The sequence below is a fragment of the Hevea brasiliensis genome, chromosome 1 (assembly GCF_030052815.1).
Source record: "Hevea brasiliensis isolate MT/VB/25A 57/8 chromosome 1, ASM3005281v1, whole genome shotgun sequence".
Taxonomy (NCBI): Eukaryota; Viridiplantae; Streptophyta; class Magnoliopsida; order Malpighiales; family Euphorbiaceae; genus Hevea; species Hevea brasiliensis.
In genome coordinates this window covers 113,611,092-113,631,002 of record NC_079493.1, presented here as the reverse complement: position 1 = coordinate 113,631,002, position 19,911 = coordinate 113,611,092, and the positions used below count along the sequence as shown (strand labels likewise).

The following is a 19,911-nucleotide window of genomic DNA, read 5'->3' as shown; positions in this document are numbered from 1 at the left end:
AAATTCAAATATTATTATTATTATTATTATTATTATTATTATTATTATTATTATTATTATTATTATTATTATTATGCTGAACATTAACAGTTAATAATTTATGTTAAAATTAAAAAATATTGGAAAATTTTAATAAAAAAAAAAATAATCTCTCTTCCTAAATAGTTTCCTTAAAAGTGAAAATGTTACGTCCCTTTAAAAAGAAAGTCAAAATGTTAAGTGAAAGACAGAAAAAGATATAGGGAAAATTAAACTCATTGATTGAAAATTTTTAAATTTATTTTTTTATTTTTATATTTAATTTTTGCAACAACATATTAAATTAAATGAATAAAAAAAAAATTATTTTACTTTTTGCCTCTCAATTTTTAGTTCTCCCTTCGCTTTCCGAACAAGAGAGAAAAGTAATTTCATTTCCATCATTCTCTCCGCTCACCATTTCTCTCCTCACACTTTCTTTCCAATCATTTTTTCAAACGGAGAGTTCATTTTCCATCCCCTACATTTCTCTCTATAACTTAGCTTCCGTTTATTCTTTTGCACTTGTGTCCAATTCTTCATAAGCTATGGGTAACGTCTTTTCAATTCAATGCAGTGATGCCTTGATCGGTCTTTGCTGGGATTGCATTGCTGGACAAGCTCTTTATGTATGTCAGCTTGAAGACAATCTTCAAGAACTTTAGACTGCAAGAGATAAATTAAGAGAGTTGAGCAACGATGTGATGCGGATGGTCATCAGTGAGGAGACACCTCAAACAGTGCAGCTGGATCGAGTTGGAGGATGGCTTTCAAGGGCGGATGCTACCATTACTGAAGTTAATATACTCCTCAGCAGAGCTCCACAAGAAAGACAAAAATTGTGTCTTGCAGGCTGTTGCTCCAAGAACTTTAAGTCCACCTACATGTTTGGGAAAAGCGTTTACTCAAACATGTGGTTGATTTGATGGGCGAAGGTGAATTCAAAGAAGTGGTCATCAGGGCCCCTGCTGTCCAACTTCAAGCTGTTCTCGAAGCTTTGAAGACTGCAAGACAAGAATTATGGGCTTCAAAGGAGGATGTGAAGCGGAAGGTTGACTTAGAAGAAGGACAACAAAGGAAGGCTCTGCAACAAGTTCGATTGTGGGTTTCGATGGTGGAAGCGATGATAACCGAAGCAGAGGAGCTCGAAAGAGATGGTCCACGACAAGTTCACAAATTGCTAGCTGGAGATATTTCCAATTACATGTTCGTGGGAAGGGTCGTAAAAAAATTAGAAGATGTGATTGCGTTAAAAGCCAAAGGAGATTTTAAGGAAGTGGTTGAGAGGACACTTCCAGAACCAGTGGTAGAAAGAAATGTTAACCGAACAGTGGGCACTGAAACTGCCTTAGACAAGGCATGGAGCTTCATCACGGGAGATGAGGGGGGAATTGTTGGCATATACGGTATGGGGGGAGTCGGTAAACTACTCTCCTTACTCAATCAACAACAGATATGCCACTATATCTAATAATTTTGATGTCGTGATTTGGGCTGTGGCTTCTAAAGATTTGAAACTCTAGAAGATTCAAGAGCAGATTTGGGAAAAAATTGGCATTTCTGATGAGAAATGGAAAAAGAAAAGCTTCCGTGAGAAAGCGGATGACATATTCCATGTACTGAGCAAAAAGAAATTTGTATTATTGTTAGATGACATATGGCAGCGTGTTGACCTTGAAGAAATTGGGGTTCCTTTTCCTACAAGACAAAACATATGCAAGATAGTATTCACAACACGCTCTTACAAAGTAGGCAGCCAAATGAAATCTGAAAAGATGATAGAAGTGAAACCTTTGGATTGGGAAGAAGCTTGGCCATTGTTTCAAAAGAAGGTTGGGGATATTGATCTTGATATTGTTCCTCTGGCTCAAGATGTTGCCAAAGAGTGTAGAGGATTGCCAATCGCTCTCATTACCATTGGTAGAGCCATGGCCAGTAGAATTACAAGGGAAGAATGGAAGCATGCTCTTAAGGCACTAAGAAGTTCTGCCTCAAGCCTACCAGTAATGGAGGATGAGGTATTTCAAGATATGGAGGTTGAGTTATTTGTACGATTGAAATTTAGTTATGATAGTCTGAGTAGTGATAAAGTTAAATCTTGTTTCTTATATTGTTCCTTGTTTCCGGAAGACTTTGAAATTCCCAAACGTGAATTGGTAGATTATTGGATTTGTGAGAATTATGGTGATCGCAATGAATCATATTCTATAATCGGTTCACTTGTTGGGGCATGTTTATTGGAAGAGCAAGGCAAACGTGTGAAAATGCATGATGTAATTCTTGACATGGCTCTGTGGATAGCCTGTAAATGTGAAAAGAAAAGCACAAGTTTTTTGTGGAAGCGGATGCCCAATTAACTCAAGTATCAGAGGTTGGAAAATGGGAAGGATCAAAACGGATGTCCTTGATGGCAAACTCCTTTGAAAGAATCCATGAAGTTCCTAGATGTCCTAATCTCTTGACTTTATTTCTAAGCGATAATCATCTTAAGGGAGATCGGTGATGGTTTCTTTCGATTTATGGATATACTAAATGTTCTAGACCTCTCAGGCACTGGTATGAGGGAATTGCCGATGGAAATATCAAAATTGAACTCATTGCAATATCTTAATCTATCAAAGACACTGATAAGGCAATTGCCAGTTAAGTTGAAAATGTTGGTAAATCTGAAATATCTGAACTTGGAGAATAACATAGATCTAAATATGATTCCAAGGGGAGTCATATCTAGTTTATCATTATTGCAAGTTTTGGAAATGTACAGCATTGGTTTTTGTGAGGTCTAAAAAAGGGAAGATAATATGCTAGTAGAGGAGTTACAATGTTTGGAACACTTGAATGAACTGAGCAACACAATAACAAGCATCTCAGGTCTCCAGAGTTATGTCAACACCCACACATTACTCAACTGTACTCGAGCTCTAAGCCTTCAATTGTTTCCTGGTCCACAACCTCTCAACATTTGGTGGTTAGATATATAGTTGGTCGAAGTGATTTAGGAGAGCCGGATGTTGATGTTGTCATGGAAGAGATAGAAACACATGATGATGCAGGTGGAGGTCTAGGCAACTCAATGATCTCCAGGAAGACATACTTTAATAGCCTTCATACATTGACTTTAGGGAAGCCTCAGATTGAGGATCTGACATGGGTTATTCTAGCTCCAAATTTGACGTGTTTGAATGTGCAAGTGAACGAGCATATAGAAGAGATAATAAGTGTTGAAAAGTTAGATGATGTTCAAGTTGGGGATGAAAATTTTAACCCATTTTAAACTCCAAGTGCTCAGGTTGCTGTTTTACCACAACTGAAAAGCATATATCCAATACTTTAGTCCTTTCCACTCTCTAGAAAAAATCAAGTAAATGAATTACACAGCTTAAGCTGCATTAAACTCGAGCAGCGCAAATGACCAAAGTTAAGTTAAAGCAGAGAACAATTTGGAAAGATGTTGAATGGAGGATGATTCTACTAAAACTACTGCTCTACCGTGCACAGCGCATTCTCTATTCTTTTGTAATTAGTTTCATTTTCAACTGTATTATTTCGTATTGACATATTTGATCATAGTATATCTGGATCACGACTGTAAGAGCTTTCAGAAATTGCGTGACTGTGATTTCTACAGTACAATTTTTTTTTTTGGCAGAGATGGGCTGGCAAGCTATTTAGATAGTGCTGTGAAACTGGAAATGCTGCATTTGGCTTTGGATGCTGTGTTGAGTGGATAATATTTACTGCAATGAAATGGAGTGAGATACAGTGCTCAAGAAATTATCAGGACTGCAATTCTTGCATTTTCTATTTACCATGTAGCTTTTTGTGTGTTTTATTTTAGAAATCTTTCTTCAGTTTGTGCCAATCAGCGCCTACCTGAAATTAAGATTGGAAGTTTGCTTAATATAAGATTCATTTTATGTTTAGTCTAGATTTTACATATCATTTTGAGATTAGGTCCTTAGATACATATATTCCATGTATATTTATGCTCTTTATTTTTTCTATAATCAAAAACATTATAACCTTTGCCTCTGGTTTGAAGTGCTTCTTCATGAAATCTTGAAAATTTACGCCACAAATCCACCAGTTATATTATATTTTATATTATATTATATTATATTACCATTACCTTTTTTAGATACTGCTGTCCCAATGCAAGATGTATAGCTCAATCTAAAACTCTAAAATTAATAATCACTAATACGATAAGTCTAGCTATTATTTAAATATAAGATTGGATATGTTTTACTTATTTTAAAACTATGAATTTTCTGAATTTAATTGTTTGCAAGCATTTTTATTTGTATCCACGTAATATATAGAAAGAATTTTCCATTTTGTAATTAATATGTAAATATGAATTTTATCTTATCTAATAATAAATTTATCAATAATTTATTTTGCTAATCCCATACAACCACTAACATTACTGCTTACTATTAGTCAAACAACCATTTATAATAATAATAATAATAATAATAATAATAATAATAATAATAATAATTTAGTATGGAATCATTTCAATTCCATCTTTTCTCTTTCAATCAATGATTCAATTATAATATAAATAAAATATTTTTGATTCAAAATAAACTAATTTCCTCTAAAAACGCATTTTTAATATAAACTAATTCTTCACAAATAAAAAAATCCATAAAAATTCACAGTAAAAAGAAATTCCCTATTTCTATATTTCTCACATCAAACGCCTAATATAATATTATATTTAATTCATTAAACTTTAATTTTAATAACTAAGAGCTAATTCAGTCACATACCAGATAGCCCTCGAACTTCGTTACAAATGATAAGAGTTTCCGTTATGGAATTTTGATAAAATATTATTTTATGAAAATTTTGATATTTAAAATTAATCTAAAATCCATTTATACATACCAATTATAACCATAAGAATACTTTGGAGCTTTTGGTGCTCATTGCTGATGTTTAACTGGTGAATTTACTTTTTTATATTAATTTTACTCTTTTTTAATAATCATTCGTATCTATATTTTTAAATATAATTATTTTATTTTTAATTTATTACCTTGATGGATATAAGTTTTGTCATAGAAAATTTATTTTCCGCCCTTCTATGAGAGATTCGATATTTGTGTATTGGGCAGGGCTTTGTTCCAATTTTTTTATCATGAATTATTAAGCAATTTTATATTCTTTGATTATAAAATTGCAATGATAGTACATATTTTCATTTTGAGAATATTAAAATTTGATAAATTTCATATTAGATTCATGAAAAACTATGAAGTCAAACGTAGATTATCAATAAGTGAAGTATGTTTTTATCGATGGAAAATAATTCAAATACCATATCAATATAATCAATTCCTTTTACTAAATTAAGATAATTATAATTATTTTTTCGTTAATTTATCTTAAGAAATTTTTTTATATGCAAAAATTAAAATGACAGTAAGAAATTATAATACCTCATATTTATATTTCATACTCAATTCAATGGAAGTTTTATCTTTTATTTTCTAAAAAATTAATTAATTAATCTTTTTCTAATCAATTAAAAATTTAATTTTAAAAATTATCTTTTTAGTGTCACTATAAGATTTTTAGAGTTGTAAATTCAAATATTTAAACAAAAGAAGTTGATTTTGGACCAAAAATCATGCTGCCTTCCTTTATTGACTTATTTTTGCTTTTGGACTTGTATAATTTTTTTATAAGAAGTTAAGAAAGCCAACATTATAGATTTAAAATAAAAATTATAATAAATTATTACCTTTTCTGCTCCCCCTCTTTTTAACTTTATTTTCTCTCTCATCAATCTAATCACTTTTCAAACGAGAGAAAAAAAGTATTCATTTCCATTTCCATCAATGCTCTTCTACCACCTTATTTCTCTCCTCTCTCCCGTTATTATTCCAGATAATTTATATCCAAATATTTAAAATTTAGTAAAATATATAAAATTTGCAGATTAATCTCTTTTAGAAGATTTTCCAAAAAAAAATCTCTTATTTTAACGATTTGAGTAATTATTAAATTTTTAAATTTTATTTTGTTTAAACAAATTAATCCTTTACTAAAGAAAATCAATTTATCATTAGTTAATTGTTAACTCTTAAAAATTTTACATCAATGGTACGATTTTTTTTTTATAATTTTACAAATTTCTTATACATAGAAGGAGTAATTTTGCTATTATAAAAAGCTTTTTCAGAGTTAATAACAATTGAATAACGATAAATTGAATTTTTTTATTTATTAATATAAGAACGTTTGGTTTGAAGTAGAAATAAACAAATAAAAAATGAAAGTTTAAAGCAATAGTCTCTATAATAATAATAATTTGATTAAGATAAGTGAATCATTAACATACTTTTCTGTATTGGCGCATATAATTTGGTTGGTTTAATTTAATGAGTAAGCGAATTCAAGAAATATTTTTATTTCATTTTAAACTTATAATTAGGGTTGTGGAATTTTATTGTATTAAACTGAATTTATTTTATATTTTAATTTTATTTTATTTTTACTAAATTATATTGAAATTGTATTAAATTGAACTAAAATTATATTAAATTATAACTAAATAAAAAATTAAATTTATATATATGTTTTTATAAATTTTTTTAGATATATGATCACAACTTTAATATAATTATATATATATGTGTATAATTATGGATTAAATATAGCTAATATTATATTTCATTTCTCTATATTTTCTTAATATTTTTAGTTATATATATAATAATTCTTAATTATAATTATATTATTATATCAAGTTTTATATCTTATAGTTAAAGATTACATAATTAATAAATAGCTAAAGATATTTTTATATGATATGTATTATGTACTAACAACCTACTTTAAAAATACAAATTAAGTATGATTTTTTATAGAAATATTATAAAAAATTATTTTAAAAATCGAGAATTGAATCAAAACTGAAGAATTAAGAATAGTATTAAACTGAAAAATATATAATCGAAAGTAGAAGATCATAATCTAAACAATAAAGAATCAAACTAAAATTATACCAAAATTTCACTTTAATTTTACATTCTTAGACATATCTTGAATTGAATCATAATCACCAAGCCCGTAGACTCCACAATGAAGCAAGGAATAAAGAGATTCAAGCATCATTTATCAAAAAGACATGAAATCCATTATGATGCAAGGAACTAAAGAGATCAATAAGAATTACAAAGATCAATACCTCTACTCTTCATCTTTGTAATTAGGAAAAATCTTTAACTTCTTATAATTTTTACAATTTTACTCTATGCCTTTGGATCAGCTCCAGAAAATGGACTGAATATTTGGATCATTGCGAATTCTCACGATGAAATAGATATGACAGAAAAACGTGGTTTGAGCTAAATGCTCAGTGAATGATAATTATAGCACACAACGGAATAGGAATAGGAACAGGCAGACGCTTGATTAATTTCACAATAAAATTTTTATTCAATAAAATCATGCTCATGCTGTCAAAATCATTAATAAAATAATTTCATAAAACATATATATAAAAGAAATTCATTCAATAAAAATTTTATGGTACAGTGCACTAGGGTGATGATACCCCACATCACCAAAGGCCAGATGGTAAGCGCGCTACTAGATATTAGATACATTTCTCCTCCTTCACAGATATCAATGCATATGATACTAATGCAAACCTAAACTGCAATGATGCATGACTTGACAATGCAACCTAATACCGTGATAGTCCACACGGCGGGGCTAGATAACAGAAACAGATACTGGGCACAGCTACCAATTCACAACAGAAAATCAATTTGTACAAATCAATCAAAATCAATAAAAATTTCAGATAGCAAATAATAACTGATAGTGCAATTCTAATAGTGTATTTCAATAGTTTCAGAGAGTCAATAATCTCAAATCAATTCAGTGTAACACATCGATAAATTTTATAGTCAAATATCAATCAATATAAATACATTAAAGGCCTGTTCCCGGAATCCTAATGGGTCTAATGCAGAGATAGTTGAGAAAATTAATTATTTAATCAAAATTGAAATAAAATTCAATAATAAAATAAAACTCTTGAAAATTACATATAAAATAATTGTTAAAATATTGATTTAAAATTTCATTTAATAACAAACTTAATGCTAAGAAATTTTAAAAGGGATTAAAACGGTACCATGTACTATAATTACCACTCACCTGGAACCTCCAAGACAATAGTTATTTTCAATAGAAAAGAGACAATTTCAATTGACTGATTGAATATTCAAATCTCTTACACACCCAAAATATTAAAGAAAAATATCAAATAATAATAAAATAAAATAACATATATATATATATAACATCCTCACTTTAGCTAGTCCGTACAGTCTACTGTTCAGGTGACCAATGTCAGTCTGGGCAGCTAGAATATTTGAAATTATAAATAGACTAGAGTGAGGAGTTATAAAGAAACTAAATAATACTCATAAAAATCAAGGAAAAATTTTTAAAAACCAAATACACTAAGGTTAAACGAGTCGAAACCCCATGAATGAGTAACCCGAAGGGGAAGCGACGGTGAAGGCCATTAGCAACCCTAGACCCGGGGAAAACTTCATGAAATAATTTTTGGGACCTCCGAGAAGGATTATTGGGGTTCCAATGATAATAAAATATTAAAAAAACACAAGGAAATTTTAATCAATCAGTACACATAATTTTGGCTCGTTAAGCCAAACGGAGGACATTTTGATCATTTCGTCTTTAGAAATGATTTTTGACCAACTTGTCCAATTAAGTACATAAATTTTATGATATCAAATATGAATAAACATTGCTAAAAATGAAATTAAAAGTGTGTAGTAAAGAAAAAAAAAAAAAAGAGAAAAGAGATAATATTGATTTAATGAGGTAAGCATGAGGTCATTTAAAATTTATGGGCCAATCAAATGTAATAAAACCACTTATAATACATTAAAAGGAAAGAAAAGAAATCAAAACTTTAGAAAAGCTAGCAGCCACCTTCTTCTTCTTTTGGCGAAATTCATACCTCACCTCTCTCCTCCATTTTCATGGTTATCAAGCTTAATTCCCTTAGTTTCTTTCAACTAAACCCTAAGTGCCCAACACAAAACCTTACTCTTTTATCTTAGTGAAGCTTTTGGGAATAAAAAGAAGTAAAGTGGAAGAGTTCTTACTAGCTTGAAAGGTGACTCCATTAGAGGTTAGTGACTTAAACTTGATTTTCTCTTTAAATTCATGTTGAAGGAGTATGATTGAGTGCAAAATTACAAAGAAATTTAATAAATACCATGTGTATGCCCATTCCATATTTTTAGCAGCCTTAGATGTGGTAAGGTTTTGATGATTTTCATGGAGCTAAAATGGTAGTATGGCTGCCCTTAGTATTAATCTTTTAAGTGAAATGATGAAATGCAAGTTAAATGCATGATTTGAGATGTTAGGGTTAGGGTTTGGGTATAAAATGGAGACCTTGATCTTGTAATGGTGAAAATGAATTTTAATGGTCAATTATTAACCATTTGGTTATGTGTAAACAAGAAATGAAGTGGTTGGTATAGTGGGAATTGAGGTTAGTGTGGCTGCCCTTGGTGACCTGCAAGACTGGGCATAAGTCCAGCAGGTTTGAACAGCAATAACTGGAGTTGTAGAGGTTCAATTGGTGCAAGGCCAATTGGACATGAAACTAGACACATAATGGCACAACTTTGGTGAAGAAACCATGCCCAGAAAATTAAACCAAGTTGACCTAAAGATTACCCTAATCCGGGTTACCTGCATTCTGCCTGGGCAAATGACCAAATGAACAGTATTTAGTCATTTGGCCATAACTCAGTGTAGAAAGGTCCAATTGACCTGAAATTTTACCAGCAACAAGCTGAGATATAGACCTAAAACTTTCATGGGGAAACCTAACCCAAATTATGACCATAACATATTCAAAAAGTGACCTGTAGTCACTGTTCAAAATACTATAGACTTGGTCAGTCCAGAAAATCTGGAAAATTTTTAATTCGGCCAGTTGTGGTTTTTGGGCCATAACTTGAGCTACAAAACTCCAAATAGAGTGATTCAAAAAAGGAAATGTAACTAGACAAAATAAGGAACAATTTTTATGTTGACCATTTTGTCAAATCCCACTGCAAAAATAACTAATGAAACAGTAAACACAAAGCTTGAAATCTGACAATTTTGAACAATTAACATTAAGCTTAGAAATGGTATTGGCAACCAATACTAACAATTTTAGAATGTCAAATGTGGTATGTTGGGAGTATTAAACCCAATGTACCTATTGTCCATGTAAAAGTAAACATTTTGTTGACTAATGAATTGAATAATAACACCAAAACTTGAATTTCAGAGAATAGGTTGGCATGCCAATAGGGTTCTGTTAGCAGTACTGCATATGGCTTCATGCCATTTTGTGTTTTATGGCCTCACGTGTTATTCTGTGACATAATAGCCTTTGGCTATGTTGGTTGAGTTGTTATATTCGGGTTTTACCCCTGATAATTATTACAGCTTATTAGCTATTCTGTTGCACACCAGGAGACACAATGTGACCGATGGTATGATGGTTTGAGATACTTAGTACCTAGTGCCAGTTTACCCGTTTATCCAGTCCAGTCGACTAGTATGGGTTACTCGGGCAATGATAATAAATCTTACCAAATTTTAATCGAATAATACTACAATAAATATCATAAATTAAGTCTACAAAAAATATAAACATACATTCTGCATATTTACTTTATTTTAGTTATTTTATTTTATATTGTCACTACTAAGCAGAATTGCTTAGCGCGTTGTTTTTGCCACGTGCAGGTACTGGAGACATAGCTAGAGAGTCCAGCAGACCTCATACAGGGTGAGCTTTCAGATCTGCACATGGAGTCCAAAGTCACCTCACATTTGCAGTGCATTTGGTAGGACATTAGGCAGGACATTAGGCCACTTTTGGTATTTTGGTATTTTGTAAACTTCTATAATGAATATTATAAACTCATGTAATTGTGCTTTTGATGTAATTATCTATGAACTATGTTCAGTAATAAATGTGAGCATTTCTCATTGAATTGAGTGTGATATGAAATGAATTGAATTTTGAGATACTGAAGTGATTTGAGAAATTTTTGAAAATATATTGGTGGTTGACTGAAAATGATTTGATGATTTTATTGAAAGTGTTTTTAACAGATTCAGAAGAACTATTTTTCCAATTTAGAGCAAGCACTCTGACGGATTTTCTATAAAATTTGTGAAAAAATTCAGATTAATCAAAATTATAAATAAATAAGTAAAAAGGGTAAATTGAATTAAAATATAATTTGGTGCTCCGGCACACTGTGTAGCATATTTTGCTCGGCTACACTGTACACGAGTAAGGGGTGTCACAATATATATATATATATATATATATATATATATATATATATATAATAATCAATTATTATTCAATAGTAATTATGATCAACTCAATTCAATATCAATTATTGTTTGTATAATGCAACTCGTCTTCTCTGCATTTTCTGCCAACGTGGATGTGGCTTTGTCTTCCAATTGGATTGATTAGGTTTATTATCCTTTTGAAAAGACAACTCCCCATGTTCCACCGACGAGCCATTGTTGGATTGAAGAACACTTTTGATTGTGCTGATCTTTTATGTGAGTTGGAGACGGTGTCGAAATTTGATATTGAAAAAATATAAAATAAAAAAATATAAATAATTAAATTATAATATTAAATTAATTATTTATTTTAATATGTAAGATTATATAATAATTTATATAAATTTAAATTAAAATAAATTAATTTATAATTTAACAAACATTTTCTCCGACCTATTAAACTCAGCACCAAGCCAAGCTTAGGGAGATCGGCTTGAGCAGTTTGCGAAGCACAACAGGCTCGCCCACAACGCTGGCCGAGCTCAAAGGAGCGCAGCGCCAGGGGTGGAACGAAGCCAGTTGGTTAAGGACCGGAAGACACTGTTTCAAACGCTTCAGAAAGGCTCTTGATGGAGTGGATGTGGATCGACATTGCAGGTGGGTCACCCTTGTCACTCACTAGCAGCGCGACCTGTCGCACCACCGGACAAAATCATGCTGCCTCCTTTATTGACTTATTTTTTGCTTTTGGACTTATAATTTTTTTTTTTTATAAGAAGTTAAAGCAACATTAATTTTTTTTAATCTAAGGACTGATAATAAAAAAAAACTAAAGAAAAAATTAATAAACTCTATTTATATAAAAAAAAAGTAATTAAAAGTGAGGAAGATGATTTAAGCAAAACTTAAGAAGACTCACATATTTGCAGTACTTGACCTTCAATAGTATTTAACCCATTAAAAATTGAAATGAGTTTTGAATGCCACGTTAGGTAGATCACATAATAGGTATTGGATGAAATAAATTTATCAACATCAAGCGGATGTGATCAATTATTGATTTCTACAATTTATATAATTATAGATTATATCTAAGTAAGTGGAATCAGTAAAAGACACTCTCTGTCGTGCAACTTGTCTTCTTTGCATTTTCTGTGAGCATGCGCTTGCCTTTGTAGTCTAATTGGTTCGATAAAGTTTGTTATCCTTTTGAAAAGATGACCTCCACATGTTCCATCGACAAGCCATTGTTGGATTGAAGAACTCTTATGATTGTGCCAATTTTTTATGTGAGTTAGAGGCAGAGGATGAGCTGAGTGATCCGAAAATAAAGCCATGCCCTCCACGAAGTGTGCATTGACGTTTGGTTAGACTGGCAATTTATTATTGATATCCCAACTCAAACTAGCTACCGGATCTTGATCGACAATAAAATTTGGCTTGGCATAATTTCCCAAATTCCATAACAAATTTAAGCCTATGCAAAGCCTAATAAAATGCCTAATTTTATTAAAAAAAAAAGATAAAATCTAACCAATAATATTAAATATTATAATTATTCTCATGTTCTTCTCTTTCCTCTCCAATCTCTATAAATCAAAAAATTATAGACGAACAATAAAATTCACTAATTTTATTTTTTTTCTCTTATAACTAATATATAAAATAACAATTTTATTCAAAACATATCATAAATTCAAAATTTTACTTATTCAAAGAAAAATTAAGTGACAATTAAAAGTGATCATGCATAAATTCAAGAGATGCATGATTGACCTTAGAAAAGGATGGCCATGTGGAGGATGCGTAATATTGGCCCCGAGTCGGTGGCAGATAGCTGTTCTTAATTTATGTGATATATTAATTAATTTTTTTAATTATTTATTTATTTATTAAAATAATAAAAAAAAACTTAACAAAGATTAACTAAACTCAAATCAATAGACCTCTTAACATACTCCTAAGACCTAAAATGTTAAATGAAAAAATTTGATGTAACATTAGAATTAGAGTATTATATAGAGAGCTTGAAGTCTCAAACCATATGTTATAACTAGTATATAATAAAGCAACCCTAGTGAAACTATGCGCAGCTAAATTAACTTGTTTTCAAAACCAAGTTTTATATATATATATTCTTAGATGCCTTTATATTGCAATTATATTATATATTTAATTACATTTATTAACACGAAAATATTTGATGTTATGAAACAGAACATCAATTATCTAAATGTAATCAATTATATTTAAAGTAACTAATCATCGTTATATATAAAAATAGATATAATCATAATTATTTTTTTTTCATTTATTATGAACATAACCATCACTTGGTCAGCATTGCTACCACTACCATTGCCACTATCACTATTCAATTACTATCATCGTTATCACTATCATCACCACTTAATTATTGTTATCACTACTTAGCTATTGCCACCTCTACCACCATTTAACCACTATCACTACCTCACCTTGGCACCGCCAATATCTAACCACCACTGTTGCTAATACAACAACGATTTAGACATTACTACCACTTAATTACTAATTACCGTAATCGTTATCACTTATTATTAATATTATACATAAACTAAATATTAAAATTAAAATTATCATTATATTGCACTGCTTATATTTTTATTTTATAACTAAATATAGGAATACAGTGACAATTACTTTACCGCACATTACAACTTTTAATGCATTAAATAGTTAATCACAATGCATTACATTATATTTTACTAAACATAATCTAAAATCAAATTGAAAATAAATACAATTCATCAATGTGAATTGGTTTTTAGATAATACAAACTATGGATGCTTTTGATTTCAATCCAACTCGCTTGACACTCCATTAATTTTTTGTAATCTCATCTTATTTTTTATATTGTGCAGAGCGAGGGGGGACAAGATAAGATATTTCTATTCCGAATCTTTGAAACCAACGCACACTATAATATATTATTATTTTTTATTAAAAATTTATTTTTTTATTTTAATATACTCAAGTACTTAAACATTAAAATTTTACTATTAAGATTATATTGCTGATTTGTATTTCTAACTTATAATTTAATTTTTAATAAATAAATTTTGTTGTTCAATGATAAATTAAAATAAAAAAAAAAAAAGAAAATTCCCACAGAATATCTGTCCGGCCTCACTCCCTGCACAAAAAGTTTTCATTCCAAGCCCGATTTCGACGAGATGAGAATGGGAAGAGCAATCATTACCCCGATTTTATCTGTTAGTATTTCAAAGAGGTACACAGCTATCAACTCCATGCGATCAATTTAAAATTAACTTTTTAATTTGATATTCATGAGTTTCAATTCATCATATGTAATGAAATGATACCTTTAATTCAATTATATAAACTTTGAGTGCCATGTAGGTAGATTACATGGTAGACATTAAATTAAATAAATTTATAAAATTAATTATTATTTTATTACCCCTGTTTTGCAACTTTTCTTTCCTACAATTTTTTTTTTTTAATTTTATCAAAAAATGAAATTCATTCAATTCAACCAAAAATAAAAAATATAAGACTAGAAATCTAACACAAGCATATTCTGAACTCTAAATAAATTGATTCTTAGCACTCTTAATACACTCAATATTTATAAAAGTTTAAAGAACAAAATAAATCAAATTTGTGACTGAGTTTCTTAGACCATTTGCTAACTAATGGACTTGATTGTATGCCAAATAAATCGGTCTAAACATTGTATGATTTGATTTTTCTTTTCTTTCTAAGCATAAATACTGCAGGTACAAATTTCTTGCAGAAATTGGTAAAAATCCAAATAAAATCTAAACAAACAAAAGAAAGGAAAAAAAAAAAAAAGAAATAGAGAGAGGAAGAAGAAGAACAAAATTTTTCTTAAAATGCAAAAAAAAAGCAAATATTTGGATGATTATTTTAATTAGACTCAGGTTAATAATTTATGCTAAAATTAATAAAATTAAAAAATATTGGATAAATTTGATAAAAAAATAATCTTTCTTCCTAAATAGTTTCCTTAAAGTGAAAAATGTTAGGTGGGAGACGGAAAAATTAGATGGGAGGCCCATAAATTGTGAAAATTTTTTAATATATCATTTTATTTTTATAGTTAATTTTCGCATAAAAAAAAATTAAAGACAACATATTAAATTAAATGAATAAAAAAAATTTATTTCCCTTTTTGCCAACTCAATTTTTTATTCTCTCTTCACTTTCCAACAAGAGAGAAAAGTAATTTCATTTCCATCATTCTCTCCACTCTCCTTTTCTCTCCTCACACTTTCTTTCCAATCATTTTTTCATGCAAAGAGTTCATTTTCCATCCCCTGCATCTCTCTATAACTTAGCTTCCGTTTATTCTTTTAAACTTGTGTCAAATTCTTCATAAGCTATGGGTAACGTCTTTTCAATTCAATGCGGTGATGCCTTGATCGGTCGTTGCTGGACAAGCTCTTTATGTATGTCAGCTTGAAGACAATCTTCAAGAACTTGAGACTGCAAGAGATAAATTAAGAGAGCTGAGCAATGATGTGATGCGGATGGTCATCAGTGAGGAAGCTCCACAAACAGTGCAGCTGGATCGAGTTGGAGGATGGCTTTCAAGGGTAGACGCTACCATTACTGAAGTTAATTCTCTCCTCAACAGAGCTACGCGAGAAAGACAGAAATTGTGTCTTGCAGGCTGTTGCTCCAAGAACTGTAAGTCCACCTACATGTTTGGGAAAAGCGTTTCCAGAAGCCTCAAACATGTGGTTGGTTTGATGAGCGAAGGTGAATTCAAAGAAGTGGTTATCAGTGCCCCTGCTGTCCAACTTCAAGCTAATCTCGAAGCTTTAAGGACTGCAAGACGAGAATTATGGGCTTCAAAGCAGGATGTGAAGCGGAAGGTTGACTTAGAGGAAGGACAACAACAGAAGGCGCTGCAACAAGTTCTATTGTGGCTTTCGATGGCGGAAGCGATGATAACCGAAGCAGAGGAGCTCGAAAGAGATGGTCCACAACAAGTTCAGAAATTGCTAGCTGGAGATATTTCCAATTACATGTTCGTGGGAAGGGTCGCCAAAAAATTAGAAGATGTGATTGCGTTAAAAGCCAAAGGAGATTTTAAGGAAGTGGTTGAGAGGACACTTCCAGAACCAGTGGTAGTAAGAAATGTTAATCCAACAGTGGGCACTGAAAGTACCTTAGACGAGGCATGGAGCTTCATCACGGGAGATCAGGTGGGAATTTTTGGCATATACGGTATGGGGGGAGTCGGTAAAACTACTCTCCTTACTCAAATCAACAATAGATTTGCCACTATATCTAATAATTTTGATGTTTTGATTTGGGCTGTGGTTTCTAAAGATTTGAAACTTGAGAAGATTCAAGAGCAGATTTGGAAAAAAATTGGCTTTTTGGATGACAAATGGGAAAAGAAAAGCCTCCGTGAGAAAGCAGATGACATATTCCATGCATTGAGTAGAAAGAAATTTGTATTATTGTTAGATGACATATGGCAACGAGTTGACCTTGAAGAAATTGGGGTTCCTCTGCCTACAAGACAAAACAGATGCAAGATAGTATTCACAACACGCTCTTACAGAGTAGGCAGGCAAATGGAAGCTGAAAAGATGATAAAAGTGAAACCTTTGGATTGGGAAGAAGCTTGGGCATTGTTTCAGAAGAAGGTTGGGGATATTGATCTTGATATTGTTCCTCTGGCTCAAGATGTTGCTAAAGATTGTAGAGGGTTGCCAATCGCTCTCATTACCATTGGTAGAGCCATGGCCAGTAGAATTACAAGGGAAGAATGGAAGCATGCTCTTAAGGTACTAAGAAGTTCTGCCTCAAGCTTACCAGTCATGGAGGATGAGGTATTTCAAGATATGGAGGTTGAGGTATTTGTACGATTGAAATTTAGTTATGATAGTCTGAGTAGTGATAAAGTTAAATCTTGTTTCTTATATTGTTCCTTATTTCCGGAAGACTTTGAAATTCACAAACGTGGATTGGTAAATTATTGGATTTGTGAGAATTTTGGTGATCGCAATGAGTCATATTCTATAATCTGTTCACTTGTTGGGGCATGTTTATTGGAAGAGCAAGGCCAACATGTGAAAATGCATGATGTGATTCGTGACATGGCTCTGTGGATAGCATGTAAATATGAAAAAGAAAAGCACAAGTTTTTTGTGAAAGCGGGTGCCCAATTAACTCAAGTATCAGAGGTTGGAACATGGGAAGGATCAAAACGGATGTCCCTGATGGCAAACTCCTTTGAAAGAATCCATGAAGTTCCTAGATGTCCTGATCTCTTGACTTTATTTCTCAGCGATAATCGTCTTTTAAGGGAGATCGGTGATGGTTTCTTTCAATTTATGGATATACTAAATGTTCTGGACCTCTCAGGCACTCGTTTAAGGAAATTGCCGTTGGGAATATCAAAATTGAACTCATTGCAATATCTTAATCTGTCAGGGATGCTGATAAGGCAATTGCCAGTTGAGTTAAAAATGTTGGTAAATCTGAAATATCTGAACTTGGAGGGTACTTTCAAGCTAAATATGATTCCAAGGGGAGTCATATCTAGTTTATCATCATTGCAAGTTTTGGAAATGGTCGACGTTGGTGTTTTGCGGTCCAAGAAGGGGAAGATAATATATTGAGGGAAGATAAGATAATAGAGGAGCTACAATGTTTGGAACACTTGAATGTATTAAGCAGCACAATAAAAAGTGTCTCAGGTCTCCAGAGTTATATCAACACCCTCACATTACTCAACTGTACTCGATCTCTAAGGCTTGAATTGTTTCCAGGTCCACAATCTCTCAACATTTGGTGGTTAACAAATATGAAGAATCTAGAAGTTTTAGTTATAGTTGGTGGAGGGAATTCAGAAGATTTGGATGTCGATGTTGTAATGGAAGAGATAGAAACACATGATGCAGCTGGAGGTCTAGGCAACTTAATGATCTCAAGGAGACATGCTTTAACAGCCTTAATACATTGAATTTAATGGGAAGCCTCAGATTGAAGGATCTGACATGGATTATTCTAGCTCCAAATTTGACGGACTTGCATGTGGGCAACAACAATCATATAGAAGAGATAATAAGTGCTGAAAAGTTAGATGATGTTCAAGTTGGGGATGAAAATTTCAATCCATTTTTTAAACTAGAATATCTCAACTTGGAAAATTTACCAGAATTGAAACGCATTTATCCCAAAGCCTTGTCCTTTCCCTCTCTAAAACAAATCGATGTATATGAATGCCCACAGCTTAAGAAGCTGCCATTAAACTCGAGCAGCGCAAATGGAGGCAAAGTTAAGATTGAAGCAGAGGAACGATGGTGGAAAGATGTTGAATGGGAGGATGATTCTACTAAAACTACCTTTCTACCGTGCTTTGTGCCTTCTCGCCGTCGGTATTGATTTTCACATTTGCTTGGTTTCCATAGGTAATTGGTTTTTATTTTCAACTTGTTATTTCAGTTCTTTATTTTGCCACCTTGCATATTAATATATACTCTGGCTTTATTTTAGCATGTCTGCAAAACAATTTTAGCATTTTGCATTGACATATTTTGATCATATTATTTCCTGGATCAAATGCTTGAAGGCTTTCGGTTTTATTGTTGAGTCTGACTTCCGATGAAATTTTTTAGGCGGCAGAGGATGAGCTGGCAAACTATGGAGTGGTGTTGTTGGCCAAATGCTGCATTTAGCTTTCGAAGCTGTGCTGGTGGAGTATTTTGTTGATATTGCGCATTCTCAAGTATCAGGACTGCAATTCTTGCGCATTTCCTATTACTGCATGTGTAGCTTTTTGAGATGTTTTCTTCAATTTTGTAACTTTCTGTCTCATCTTGAACTTGTTTTGTGTTTCATGAGTTGATTTGTTTTGCTCGAATTTGCTTTTTGTAGGAGAGAACAATAAAATTTCAGGTAAATTCATCCTGCGTTTAATTTGTTGTGACTGTTAATGATAAAATTATCAATAATTCATTTTATATGATCAGACAGCCATAAACTTTACTACTACTGATCATGCTAGCACTTTTTTAATATCTTCAACAATCACATATAGATATACATATTATTAATAATTAAAAATTTAGTATTCAATCTTTCTATTTCAATCAATTATGGTCCAAATATAATATATAAACTAGTATAATATATTTTTCATATAAATTAGTTCTTCACAAATAATAATACTAACAATAATGAAAAACAAATCTATATATATATATATATATAAATTCCTATTTATATATTTCTCCACTCAAGCACCCGAGAGTATATTTTTAAATTTACTAAACTTCAATAAAACTTTTAAATAAAATTAAAAATTTAAAACTATGCTAATTATTAAAGATTTAAAATCATGCTAATTAATTTTAATATTCATAAAAATTAATACGTAACTCATAACTCATTAGAGAATAATCCAAAAATTAAAGATATTCAAAATAATCTATAAAATTTCAGAAAAATGTTGAAAATAAAAT

At 31.1% G+C, this 19,911-nt stretch overlaps 2 protein-coding genes across 2 annotated transcripts; both read left to right on the top strand.

The window, feature by feature from the left end:
• The first annotated feature begins 1,474 nt into the window (after positions 1-1,474).
• Positions 1,475-2,586, top strand: LOC110655694 (probable disease resistance protein At1g15890). The gene has a single exon (XM_058147457.1). The coding sequence runs from the start codon at positions 1,779-1,781 to the stop codon at positions 2,373-2,375; it is 597 nt and encodes a 198-aa protein (XP_058003440.1). The 5' UTR covers positions 1,475-1,778; the 3' UTR covers positions 2,376-2,586.
• Positions 2,538-19,157, top strand: LOC131183332 (disease resistance protein RPS5-like). Its single transcript, XM_058154099.1, has 5 exons — positions 2,538-2,776; positions 2,992-3,262; positions 15,886-18,038; positions 18,349-18,858; positions 19,066-19,157. Exons 1-4 carry the CDS (start codon positions 2,538-2,540, stop codon positions 18,830-18,832), a joined length of 3,147 nt encoding a protein of 1,048 aa, XP_058010082.1. The 3' UTR covers positions 18,833-18,858; positions 19,066-19,157.
• The last annotated feature ends 754 nt before the right edge of the window (positions 19,158-19,911 follow it).

Bases quoted from the DNA above. Each gene is read 5' to 3' on its own strand.
- LOC131183332 (XM_058154099.1), top strand. From the start codon at position 2,538: ATGGATATACTAAATGTTCTAGACCTCTCAGGCACTGGTATGAGGGAA. The intron at 2,777-2,991 runs GTACAGCATTGG...TTTGGTGGTTAG, and splicing joins TTATTGCAAGTTTTGGAAAT to ATATATAGTTGGTCGAAGTG. The intron at 3,263-15,885 runs GTTGGGGATGAA...TATGTATGTCAG, and splicing joins AAAAGTTAGATGATGTTCAA to CTTGAAGACAATCTTCAAGA.
- LOC110655694 (XM_058147457.1), top strand. From the start codon at position 1,779: ATGAAATCTGAAAAGATGATAGAAGTGAAACCTTTGGATTGGGAAGAA.